The following is a 13,759-nucleotide window of genomic DNA, read 5'->3' on the forward strand; positions in this document are numbered from 1 at the left end:
TAAGTGTATCAAGCCGTCATTTATTACAGATTAACACTGGAAAAATCTGAACAATTGATTTTTAACTTGCGTATGTAACATAATGAGACTCAGAGGATGGGGATGAACAACTAAGAGCAAATTCAAAACCTAAGATCTGGGGTCTTTATGAATTCCTTCGCAAGTTTCAAAGTCTCACACGCAGCTACAAAGAGAATGCAGGCGTTCTCAACATTGGATCTTGTTTACCAAGAACTCCTTCTCTCCAATCCTTTGACTCCTTGGGCCCAACCATGCGACATACAGGTCACATTCCCACTGTGGTTGTCACGCTGTGGTGTTCCATCCGCTATGGTTACTTTCTGCTCTGGGGGCGGTAGCTACACCAACTCATAGTATTTCCCAGTCTGGGGGTCAAAGTAGCAGTTGAGACATGGGTCATACAACAGAGTCAGCACCTCCTCGTCTTCCTCTGCACTCAGGTCCTCTTCACCTGTGGGCCAGGGGAACCGGAAACACATTAGTTCTTGGCCTGCAGCAGAATTCCTAAAGTGCCACCCCAGAAGGGAGTCAAGGCAGCGGTCACCACCTTTCAAGAAACTTTCTCTATGTAGGCAAGGGCTAGGCTGGGAAGGAAGAAGAGGGTAAAAACTTGGATTCGCACGAGCAGTGTACATTTGAGAAGAAATGCTAGGGGCTCTACAGTGAAGTATAAAAAGCAAAGCAAACAGGCGGCTGGAGAGATGACTCAGTGGTTAAGAACGCTGACTGCTTTTTCAGAGGCTTCAGGTTTGATTACCAGCACCTGTATGACAGCTTGAATTTTCAATAGTAACACAAGTCCCAGGGTTCCCAACACCTATTTATGGCCTCCTTGGGCACTGTACACATGGTACACAGTTATATACACAGATAAAACTCTTACACATAAAATAAAATGAAAATAAAACCACAAAGCAAAATCAAAATGGTATAGAGAAGAGTCTGAAGAAAAAAAAAAGAGTAAAATGGCAGAATCAAATGACCAAAGGGTCCCATGCAGTAGGATCAGGAAATACTAGGTGATATCAAAATCTCAAGTACCAACCACAGTTTTAAATTTCTACATGTGCCAGAGCTGTGTCTAATGCAGAGCCATGTGAATCCAGGTCAAAACAGAGAGTCTTTATTCATTCTGTACCAAAAAGGCCACCAGACAACTATGCATTTAAATGACACCATTTGCAAAGCTAAGAACCATACACAGAAAACAGGTCAGGTGGGCTGTCGCTTTCTTTATGGTAGGAAGGCACAAGCTTGACGGGGATATAGATGATGGCTTGAGTAGAGGGAACACACATTTACTAAATCATTAGTAGCTTCCATGAAGTAGTACGCAACTCAAAGTGTTCTACAAGAACACTTTCTGAGCTCCTTTGTGTGCCCAGTAGTGTAAAAGACTTTGGTATTTGGAAGAGAGTCCTGTTTCCTTCACAAAGATTGTGTCTTCACTTCTGAGTACAAAGGATGAGGTCAGGCTCAGAGAAGAGGAGTTGGTTAAGACATTTTTCTCTTTATTTGCTTAGCCCACTAAGAATCAAAGACATGTGGGCCACGGATTCATCAAGATTGACTTCCAAAAGGCTTTGGCAGTGAGCATGAGAAAAAGATCTGTAAATGACAAAGGTTCAGTAAAAACCATGCACGGTTCATGAGTGTGTGCAAGAGTGAGTGCGTGCGCACTAAATGGAGGCTAAAGATGAATGCCTGATGTCATGCTCATCTGTTTTCTGTCCTTCACAGAACGTCACTGATTGGCTAGACTGACTGACCAATGAGCTTCACGGATCCATTCATCTCCATGCTCCCAGTGCTGGGATCAGAGGTGTGAACTCCCATTCTTGTCTTTTATGTGAGCGTTGGGATCTGAACTCAGGTCTTTGTGCTTGTGTGGCAGGCACTTTACTGACTGAGCTATTTTCCCAGACCCTAAAATTGTTTGTTGAAGGCAGAAATAAAAGCTCCATAAACAATCATGACAGGGTAGAATAGGCAGGTGTCCATTAGGGTTTCCATTTTGCAGATGAGGAAGCCACGGCCTGCAAAAGGAAACAGCTGGCCTGAGGTTGCCTGGTAGTGATTCAGAGGCAGAGCTTGGGACAGAGTCAAGTGATGAGGCATAAGCTCAGTGTCCCTTCTATATACCTTTGCAAATTAACTGATAGGCCATTTGTCTGAGTTTGTTCCTGTGCCCTGGGTTCCTACCTCTTAAGCCCCATCTCAGTGTATAAACAAACAGGACTTGATCCCTATCTAATCATCTTTGAATTGCCTTTCCCTTAAGTCAACCATGGTTACCTTTCTGGTCTGGCTTCCCAGGACACATGTCAAAGCTTCTTCATTCTCTTGCCCTCACTTGATCCCCCTGGGCTGCAGATTGGTGGTGGCCAGCGCTTGAGTTCCCTCTGCTCATATAAACTCTTTAAAATCTTAATGTGCCCAAATTTAGCTTTTAACACTATGCTTGATGTTTCTGTGAAGGGTGTTGAATCACACATTTAATTGGGAATTTAAACATGAGATGGACTAGAAAAATGTAAAGGTGTCCTACATTTTCAAATATTAAATTTATAAGCAGAAGAAATTTGACTTTTCATATTTCAGAACCCACTGGTGAATACGACAGAGTCTATTGGGAGCCAGGGATAATGAGTTCCATAGACCCAAAGGAAAGAGCAAGCTTGGTAAAGGAGCATTAGCCCTTCTTATTTAAAGAGGAGGGTGGTACAGGCATGAGTCGTTTAGAGGATTTCAAGAAGGCTTCTGGCTTCTATTTTGGCTCAGAACAAGGAGGTTTTCTCTTAGCATTAGAACTGACGGTAGATGGAAATGTGTTTTGGGAGGGCGAAGGCAAGAGCTAAACTTGTATAGGATTTTGTAGGTGAATCTACACAGCACAAAGGACCACATCCTCTGATGATCTTCGGTAACCTTGGACTACCAGGGTTTACATTCTTGAAGTGCCACAGAACTTTGTTATCAATCACATTGGATTAATGGTGGTAGCCAACCTGGGTACTTGGCACAATTTTTTTTTTTTGGATTTTTCGAGACAGGGTTTCTCTGTAGCTTTTGGTTCCTGTCCTGGAACTAGCTCTTGTAGACCAGGTTGGCCTCAAACTCACAGAGATCTGCCTGCCTCTGCCTCCAGAGTTCTGGGATTAAAGGCATGCACCACCACCGCCCGGCTCTTGGCACAATTTTTAATGAACAGGATCTCCGAAGGAGTGTTGTCTTCTCTTTATTTCTTTTGTTGCCTCTGAGGCTCTGCTTCTGTCCCATTTCCTTCTTGTGGAGAGGCTGAAAGTTGTGTTCCAATGGATGGGACTTACCCATACAAACAAGGCAGCTGCAGAAGGTTAATAAGGAGTTAACTGGGTGTTGCTTCTCCAGAAGGGCTAAAAGTACCCATGATTTCCAAATTCCAGCATCCCTGGTGATAGGGATGGCTGCCTAAATGGTGATTTGCTGAGTCCATTTGCCTTTTGGAACCTTGATTTCACTGGTCATGGTCTTTATCACAGCAACAGAACCATAACTAAGACACTCATCATTACAGGGAACACAGGCTATCTGAGGTGGCCATGCAAGGAGTGGATTCCTTATAGCTTAATTGGTCCTCCAAATTGTATCTGCTTGATCTTTACCACCGATAGGGAAAATCAGTACAGTGGGTGTGGATGAAATCAGAAGTTCCCAACGAGTTTATATAGGACACAAAGACAAATTCATCTTTGATTAAATCCTTAGGCCAAAAATCGTTTGCATCAAAGAAGAAAACTAATTTTTCTATTAAATACAATATGAAAGTCATAAGCCACAAGGTTAATGATGAATCATAAGTGCTTGCAGATTTGCCATTTAATTTTTGGTTTTTACTAATGCATTGATTAGACCAACCTTGAACTCAAAAGAACAGTGGCCTGTGTAGTTGTTCAGTGTATTCTGTGCCTGCACTAAAAACAATGACAATGTAAGCTAGTGCTGTTACATTGGGATACATCTGACGACCAGCTCGGGGTCTGTCTTTCTTTTTTTCTCTTTTTGTGTGAATAAATATACATATTTAGGAAGCTTCTACAACACTATTTCCATATCACATTTCCCTTTTTATTTTAAATATTTTATTCATTTTACATACCAACCACAGTGCCCCTTCCTCTCCTCCACCTTTTCTCCCCACTACCCCTCCATCCACTTCTCAGGGAGGGTAAGGCCTCCCATGGAGGAGCCAACAAAGTTGAGGCAGGACTAAGCCCCTCTCCCTTCATCAAGGCTGAACAAGGCATCCCACCATAGGAAATGGGCTTCAAAGTTTATCGCCTGGGTCACTGCAGAGGGATCAAGGAAGGTCTGGTTCATTAGCAGAGCTCTACCCACACAGAGCAGAAAGAGAGGCCAAAACACTTACTGCTGTACAAACGTACTCATCTTGACACATACACCCACGGAGTGGGAGCTTCATGCATTAGAATCATGGGCCTCACACAATCTTGAGAGTTTTAGTACCAAGGCTTAAAGGGATGAATTTTAAAACTACCAACAATGGTATTTGTACAAAAATTGGGCGAGCTTATGTATAATTTTACATTGAAATAAGTACTTTAAGCTTGCATAAAAGGTTTTATTTTTATTGTAATTTAATTTCTGAGGCCTCCAACTTAATCATTTTGCCATAGGAATCTCTGTGTAATGAAATTATAATATCATTAAGCAATTGCCACCATGATGTCAAGTGTTGGGAATGTTTTGAAAGGTAATTATCCTGCGTGGGTATCGGGTAATTTTCAATTATATTCTCGGATACTGCAGAGTTTTAAATTTTTTTCCCTTAAAATGCTAAATTGCTCTATTTAAAGACTGGATATAGAAACTCCAAAAGGACAAATTAACAAATAAACCCATTTTCTGCTCCAGGTTCAGAGCATCTGGACAGGCATCCAAATTACATTTTTACTCTTCTCCCTATAACAAAGCCATTTCTACTGAAATAAAATTACCTTTCCGATACTAATCTATTTACAAACTTTCAGCCTCATCTACTTTGAAATTGGTTAGCAGCAATAACAGAAGAAAACCCGGCAGAGTCAGACCGAAGTAGCAATATTTGATGCCCTCCCTCAGTCAGATCAGCTCGGGTAAATGACCCCTCGAGTTCACCTTTGAGAGCCAATTAATAAGACTGTTTAATTATCTATATTTAATGCATTTTAACTGTGGATAATAGAAAACCTGTATGTGCAAGTTAAGGCTTAATGCTTGACAATGAATGAAGAGCACCGCTTTATCAGGTTTACAATCTCAGAATCAAGACACTCGACTTGATTTTCGATTTTCTGATGTTGCCTCTAGAATTAAAAAGGTATGCATTTCCCTCCTACAGATAGCAAGGAATGACTGACTGTACTTTTATGTGCATACTAATATACTATTGTTTAAGTGATTCACCAGTGGGGTGGTCACTGTGTGGAGCAGTCCGCCTGAGAATCAATAAAGATGACATCTGAGATAAGGCTCTGCTGAACACCAGCTGCCTGGACAGTCTTTCTATCAGCATACTTTGGGGTGGAGGGATTGGGGGGGGGGATGTTCAACCACATTAGCGCCTATCTTGGAGATCCTACTGTGAACCACTCACTTTTGATCTTCAGCAGACTGATGCCGTCAAAGTGGAGGAGACTGAAGGCCAAGGGTGGAGTGGAAATGATGAGAAGGCCCATCTACTAGGAAGTTGTATTGTTTTTGGAAGGCAGACCACATGCCATGATTACAGGTCAGGTGCCACTGGGGACCAAATAGCCTTCGTGTAGTCAAGTGAAACTGCTTTATTTGAAAGATGTCATTTAAAGGCCGTACTGAGGAACCGGGATGCTCAATTAGGGCTTATTGCAACTTTATTCCTTCCAGCTTTTCTCTATCATAATTCCAAAGGTGGGTTGTCACATGTGAGGGAGGCTCTTAGCCAGACCACTGCAGCCTACAGAGACTATGGCTTCACATGAGTGTGACTGGTCAGGTGCCCGCACCAAACCAACTGTGCATTCTCCTCCCTGCAAGGGCAGCTGGACTTCCATGCTGGGCCTTGATCCTCTCTGGAGCACATGTGGTACCCCATAGCAGGGATGGTTTTAGAAGACTAGAGAGTTTTGGATTCGGCAATGTGTTTATGTTTCTATTAGAGAACGGAGCCATCTTCCTGGAAGGAGGGCGCCCCATTACAGTAGTGAGCTGCTGGACCAGAACCTCTGGGATCTACAGAGGAGACAGCCCTGACCCCTGAAAGAGATTTAAGAGAAACCATCTCTCTACCTCATGCTTAAGTTGGGAACAAATAGTAATCGGTTGCCTCACAGAAATGATGGAGACACTGTCTTTTAGAATGTCATAAAAAACCTAAAGTTGGGAGTTGAGCTGGGGGGATCTAACTTGAGTACTAAGAGGACTATTGAGAATTGGAGGGCGCACTCAGCTGGTAAAATGCTTGTCTGGTAAGTGTGAAGTCCAAATTTCATCCCTAGAACCTGTCATTTCAGTGTGTGGGAGGGGAAGACAAGCAGACCCTGGAACCTGCTGGCCAGGTTAGGCTATGTGGCAAGCTGAAAAACATGTCTCAATAAACAAGATAGATGGCGCCTGAGGTATAATACCCAAGGGTGACCTCTGACCCTACTCACCATAATCATGAAGAGAATATTGAATCCAGAACGCCTCACAGGAAGGAGTTCACGAGATTAAAAGCTATCGGAGTGGCTCTTTCCCTAACCTCACCAGGAATGCTGTGGGGGGACTACAGTGTGGGTTAAGCTGCAGATGGTCAAACCTGTGACCCTGTGCTCCTTCACACTTGGGTGTGGGGGACAGGCTGCTCCTAACCCCGCTGTCACGTAGGACACAGTGTCCTCCTGGACAGTGTTGGGGTAACACACAGAAACTTTCCATGTCAATCAGGGAAACCAGCAGCACCTCACTAAGCTTCTGACATAGCCCGGTGATTCCTTTGTTTCCTGGCTTTTTCAAAGAGTGCTGCCCCGACAAGCCAACTACATTTCAGTGGAAGGGCACATGTCTAAGAATATCTGCGCGGCACGAACTGGCCTTGGTGCGAATAAAAAGACACAATTTGGGTGGGAAGGGAAGTGGGGCGGTGGAATTGGGAGGACCTGTGGGAGGGAGGGTGGGTGTGATCAAAACTCATAAAATTCTCAAAGAACCTATAAAAAACAAAGACTATTACTGCCCCCTCCCCCGACAGAATATGTTTGTGATTCTGGAACTGAAAATAAAGTCAATTAACATTTAAGAAAGAAGACAGGGGTTTTGTTATAAAGCGCCTGATCACTGCTGTGATTATTCGGTGTGCCACCAACCACGGCATCTGTAATCTGCTTTGCATTGTAAATAAATCCTAAGAAAACCCACAGGCTAGCTCACATTTCCCTCTGTCAACACTCATCTACTTAGCAGAACTTTCTGGACTGTTTACTATGTCCTGGACATTGCTGTAGGCACCAGGTACCACGGACGCTCGGTGAGGCGGAACTCTGAGACCCAGCCTGCTAAGTGTGAAGCCGCGGTGTAGCTGTAAACAGAAGTAAGAAAGAGCATGTCTATCGATGGGGAGCAGGCAGCCAGCTCCCCGTTCTGACCGGCTGGCCATAGGAGTCCTGAGAATTCTGTGAATTCTTTACCAGTAATTTGGATGTTGCATACAAAAAGCATTTGCTGCCTATCTGTGTCTTGTGGGAGATGACTGTGTTTAAAGAAGCCGTCTGTGAGACGCTGCCGTAAGAACGAGCAGGACTGTTATTTTTTGAGACTCTGACTATGCCCCGAACCCCGTGGAAGGCCTTTCTTCCTCCTGGTTTACGTGAACAGTGGAGAGGTCTACAGGCTGAAGAAGGAACTGATTATTATTCCATGTCGGGGCTGGTAGGCATGAATAATTTAAGGGTCATACCTGTAAAGGAACAAATGTCAAAAACAAATTGACAGCCATTCTTCCCGCAAAGTGCGGCTCATTTTCCAAAGGTCAGCTCAGTAGTATTTTTGAGTAAGTTCTGAAATCTTCACTTCCCACTTTACATTTCACACAGGCTCCGAGAGAACACTGTTTTAGGAAGTGTTAAGGGCACTTGTGCTTGTGGTAATTGATAATCCACACGCGTTCTATAGCCTAGGAGGAACTCTGAAGAGCCAGACAGTTCGCCTACAGTCGGTGGCAGGATCAGAACAGAAATCTGTGAACACAGCCCTGGCTTTGCTGGGTGCATGGGTCACTTAAGGCGGTGTTTATATACTGGAGATGGTCAGGCTGGCAGAACTGCATGGGACTGACTCCTCCTGAATAAGGCAGGGAAAGGATCCTGGGGTTCCAGGGCCAGATGTAACTCATGTATTTCCTTTTATATGGCTTGGGTAAGTTTTCTAAGATTACATATTAGTCAGGTCATCATGCTGGCTACCTCCGGCTGCTCCTTTGGGGCAGGAGATGAGGTGGTTCAGTGCATTGCTGCACAGCCCAGAGGACTATGTGGAAGACGGGGGTGATAAAAGTACCATACTTTAGAGGCTATACACAAAGGCCCAGAACACAAAAAGATCACGCATTAGCTGTCATTTTTGTCTCAGAAGTGTCAAGATGAATGATCCCTTTTCTCCGTGGTTCCAACTTTAAGTAAACAAACAACCAAAAACCAAAACACACACTTATAAATTATATAGGGGTTCATCACAGAGAAGCTGAGGTGGAGGAAGCCCACAGGCTGTGACCGGAAATTTGATTTTTGGTAAGCCAATTACCTGTTACAGCAAACAAAGGACTGACCGAACCAGTTTGCTGATTGGTCAGAGTCCCAGGGCAGGACTCCGAGACACTCGGTCTCCCCTGACCTCTTTTCTACACTGGTGTTCTGTGCAAGATTTCTTTTGAAGGGAGTTTTCACCACTTACACATAAAGTGTCAAGGTCATCATTTCATGCTTGAATTTCAGAAGTCTTCCAGCTGTATAAAACGTGGGATGAGGAAGCAAACCCAGGTTTACATTTCTGTGAACTGCTCTACAGAGCATATGTAGCCCCCAGTACATGCCAGGAACCGCACAGGGACCTGGGTCCTCAGGTCAGCAAACTGGTAGTCTCCGCTCATACATACTGAGGCCACTTGGAAAGAAAAAGAAGAAATGATTAAACAAATCAAGATTTGATAGAGGGAGGGAAGGAGGGACAGAGAGAGAGAGAGAGAGAGAGAGAGAGAGAGAGAGAGAGAACGAGCAGACTGAATAGAACACTGGCATCACTGTAAGATTCTGGGCAGGCCATAAAGTAGCGGGTTACATGCAGAGACCTGGCTGTAGCAATCTGGTCCTCGGGCCCAGCCTTGCCCTGGATCTCATCAACTGTGGTTCGCCATTTTGAGTAAGAAGGGGCAGGTCCAAGGCTGACACAGTAGCCAGGAGCCTTATTCTCTCTGTGTGTCCTTAAAAATATAGCCCTGATTTAGCCCTGGAGATGGTTCATTTTTTTTTTCCTGATAGACCAGGAACTCTCAAGAGATAAAAAGTCTTTTCCTTGATATCTGCTCTGTGATGGTGGTATGAGGGCTAGGTGCAATGACTGCATTTGAATGGCAACGGAAACCCAGGATGAACTCCCCATGACCGCTGCCAGGCCTCCTTCTTCTAGTGAGATGAACCGGGAGCCTGAACATTATTTTTCTTTGGCAAATGTTTTATTTATTTTTTTTCCTTTTTTTAAAAAATTTATTTATTTATTAAAGATTTCTGTCTCTTCCCCGCCACCGCCTCCCATTTCCCTCCCCCTCCCCCAACTAAGCCCCCCCCCCAGCCCGAAAAGCAATCAGGGTTCCCTGTCCTGTGGGAAGTCCAAGGAACCCCCACCTCCATCCAGGTCTAGTAAGTTGAGCATCCAAACTGCCTAGGCTCCCACAAAGCCAGTGCGTGCAGTAGGATCAGAAACCCATTGCCATTGTTCTTGAGTTCTCAGTAGTCCTCATTGTCCGCTATGTTCAGAGAGTCCGGTTTTATCCCAGGCTTTTCCAGACCCAGGCCAGCTGGTCTTGGTGAATTCCCAGTAGAACATCCCCATTGTCTCAGTGTGTGGGTGCACCCCTCACGGTCCTGAGTTTCTTGCTCGTGCTCTCTCTCCTTCTGCTCCTGATTTGGACCTTGAGATTTCAGTCCTGTGCTCCAAAGTGGGTCTCTGTCTCTGTCTCCTTTCATCGCTTGCTGAAGGTTAATATTCAGAAGGATGCCTATATGTTTTTCTTTGGTTCTCCTTATTTAGCTTCTCTAGGATCACTAATTATAGGCTCAATGTCCTTGGTTTATGGCTAGAAACCAAATATGAGTGAGTACATCCCATGTTCCTCTTTTTGGGTCTGGCTTACCTCACTCAGGATGGCAAATGTTTTTAAGACTGGATGGAAACCCTATCTCAGTGCACCAGTGAAGTACAGGTTGTGCTAGACTGCCTAAAATCTCACTGTTACCAAGGAGAGATTAAACAAATGGGAAACAGTAGTTTTGATGGTATTAACTAGCTACAAACCAGTCAAGCATAGCACAGATGGCAATGGTGAACAAACAGGAAACATTAGCTTCCAAGAAGAAGGGCAGTGGGTGATGAACACCGAGGGTGACAGGCAGGAGTACTCGCCCTTGATCTGGTTAACCCGAGCCAGCATGTTGCTACAGCTCCCTGAGTCTGTGAAATTTGTCCTTAGTTCTGTTTACTTTCAGCATCACGTAGCTCTCCCTGCCAGACTGAGCTGTGTTGCGGTGACCTGAAGACACCCTTCTGGCCACTCATCACTAATACATATACCTCATGCCTTTGCTCAAGGACCATGCTCCTGGTTCCTGTGGTTTATTTTGGACACTTAACATAACGTATTATTTGTGCCCTCACAGCAAGGTCTCCTCCTGACAGCCAAGATCCTATTTTTCTGTCATAAGTAATTATGAATGTACACCTCTAAAAAGTTTCCCAATTTGAGGGGCACAATCTATTTCAGACAGTAAATCACAGAGACATCTCCATCCCTCGGGCAGCCAGAAAGTACAAGTCAGATGTATGAGCTCTCACATTGAATCCTCCACACCTGAAGAAAAACTGATGCTCCACTTCCTCCCTGGGGCAGCTGGGCAGCAGGGGACAGGCGACTCGGCACTTTTGTTGGAGCGATTTATATTAGTTTCACTTAAAAAAAAAGTTAGGTGTACTGTTCTTCCATCTTCAAAATTCAACTCTGAAAATTGCCCCAGAGAGTCCAGTTGGAGGTCATTTATCACTCCAATTATGCACTCGAGTGAACTAGAGTTCCCTCCCACCCCCGCCATCTTATCCACTGTTTTCACGGGAGATTCTTTCTGTTTGCTTCTGTTTGGAGACAGTCTCATGCAGTACCAGCTGAGGATGACTTCCAACTCCTGATTGTCCATCTGTGCTTCTCAAGAGCTTTGATTGCAGGTGTGTATCCTCACGCTAAGCAGATGACTTTCTTCTCCAGCCCAGAGATTCTCTAGTGTTCCTCTTTCAACTATTCCTGACATCCAGGCTCCCTGTTCCTAACTAAAACCCCCTGGTTCATCTTCACAACTTCCCCATCACAGAGAATGAATGCTGAGGGAATTTTCATTCCAGGTTTCTATTGAAGACTGCACTGTTTGTAGCTATGCCATGGCCTCACTTTAGTGAAAGTCTGCTTCTCTACATTAAGGAAAATGTGTACAGACAAAGTCATTCCACAATGGGGTCATGCAGTGATACAGAAAAACGCAGGGATTTTGTTGTGGGAGTGTCATAGAGTGTGCTAAGTTACGTAAGCTAAGATGGTACCGCTCCATTACTTCATGTGTCTCCCGATGGGATCAAGAAGCAGGACACGGAAGACAGATGAAGCTGCTGGCGTAGCATGGCATGCTGTTTTACAGTAAAAAGTTTAGTAGGTAGGAGCACATTCTAAAACAACGATGAAAGCACAGTACAGAAAATACATATCACTAACAGTTGATAGTTGTGCAGTGTGTATTGTGTGTATACGGGCCATACTTTTTCTTTTGAGAAAAATATTTCTTTTTCCTTTTTTTATTTTAAATTTTCTATTTATTATGCATACCAAGCACAGTTCCCCCTTCCTTTCCTCCTCCCAATTCCCCCACCTCCCTCCTCTCCCCCTATCCACTCCTCAGAAAGGGCAAGGCCTTCCATGGACACATCAACTGAGGCAGGGCCAAGCCCCTCCCCTCTGCACTGAGGCTGAGAATGACATCCCACTATAGGGAATAGGCTCCAAAAACTACCTGAAACTGAGAAGCTTCTGCAAGGCAAAGGGCACAGTGAATAAGACAAAACGACAGCCTACAGAATGGGAAAAGATCTTCACCAATCCCACATCTGACAGAGGGCTGATCTCCTAAACATTACAAGAACTCAAGAAACTAGACATCAAAATACCAAATAATCCAATTCAAAAATGGGGTAGAGACCTAAGCAGAGAATTCTGAACAGAAGAATCTCAAATGGCCGAAAGACATTTAAGGAATTGCTCAACATTCTTAGCCACCAGGGAAATGCAAATCAAAACAACTTTGAGAAAACATCTTACACCTGTCAGAATGGCCAAGATCAAAAACACTGATGACAGCTTATGTTGGAGAGGATGTGGTGTATGGGGAACTCCTCCATTACAGGTAGAAGTGCAAACTTGTACAGCCACGTTGGAAATCAGTATGGCAGTTGCTCAAAAAACTGAGAATGTGCTATACTTTTACCTACTTGTGGTCCAGCAGGTTATTTATATTAGCAATCCACAAAGACAGGCAATGTGTCTTGCTGTGATTTGTGATGGTGATGGATGACAGGGAACCAGGAAGGAGGAATTTCCTAGCTCCATTATAACCTGTGCAGACTACTGTCATATGTGTGAGGTCCTGACCCAAACACCACCACACAGCACATGGCTGTACCCCAGTGTCCCGAGAGCCCTGGACTGCATTACTATCAGATCAGCTGCAGGGATTCGGCAGTCACTGTTCTAAGTGCTTCAAATATTGCACCTCACTGAATCTTTACAAGAAAGTAGCATGTGGGGCTTTGTGCACACTGTGGAGCAGGCAACTAAAATTCACAGTGGTCACGTAGCAGGAAGTGGTATAGCTGGAAATCAGATGGGGCTGATGTAGGCATCAAAGACACACAACTGTGTCCTGCCCTGGGGTGAACTTTCAGAAGAATGGGGCTATTCCTCTCTGCAACCTACTTAGTGAAGAACTTCCTAAAAGATGCGGCGCAGGTGATCTAGGTTTGGATGCGCAAGTCTGTGAGGTCAGTGTGAAGGCAGTGACATCTCCGAGTAACCTATGTTCTTAATTTGTAGCACATCACCTTTATGTTTTTCTGCACAGCATTTCTTGTATCCTTACCTTGCACGCTCACACTTGCAGAGGACTCCTGGGGCTGCTCTGTCGGCTGCTGACTGGGAGGGACAATTGGTGGGCTCAGCATGTCCAACCAATCTCTACGGAGAAAGGAGAGCAGGTGAGCAGCACAGCCACAACCCCACACACGGACTTGAAGTTTCCCCTTGGCTTTCATTTCTCTAGGGTTTACTTTGTCTTCCTTCATGTTCCAGGAAGAAGAATGTTGAGAAATTAACATTCAGTTTTGTGATGAGGTTAATAAGGAGTTGATCACTTAACCAATGAGTTGCTTGATTACTTCC

The 13,759-nt window shown here is 44.4% G+C and overlaps 1 protein-coding gene across 6 annotated transcripts in view; it reads right to left on the reverse strand.

Annotated features, from left to right (window-relative positions):
* Positions 1-13,759, reverse strand: part of Cfap20dc (CFAP20 domain containing) — a 225,524-nt gene continuing 211,765 nt past the window's right edge. For all 6 annotated transcript variants that reach the window (XM_075988576.1, XM_075988575.1, XM_075988577.1 and 3 more), the window contains 2 exons: positions 13,461-13,555; positions 1-472 (listed from right to left, as the gene is read on the reverse strand). In XM_075988576.1, coding sequence (XP_075844691.1) covers positions 360-472; positions 13,461-13,555 — 208 coding nt within the window. In that variant the 3' untranslated portion in view covers positions 1-359. The remainder of the gene's footprint in view (positions 473-13,460; positions 13,556-13,759) is intronic.

The sequence above is a fragment of the Microtus pennsylvanicus genome, chromosome 10, assembly GCF_037038515.1.
Source record: "Microtus pennsylvanicus isolate mMicPen1 chromosome 10, mMicPen1.hap1, whole genome shotgun sequence".
Taxonomy (NCBI): Eukaryota; Metazoa; Chordata; class Mammalia; order Rodentia; family Cricetidae; genus Microtus; species Microtus pennsylvanicus.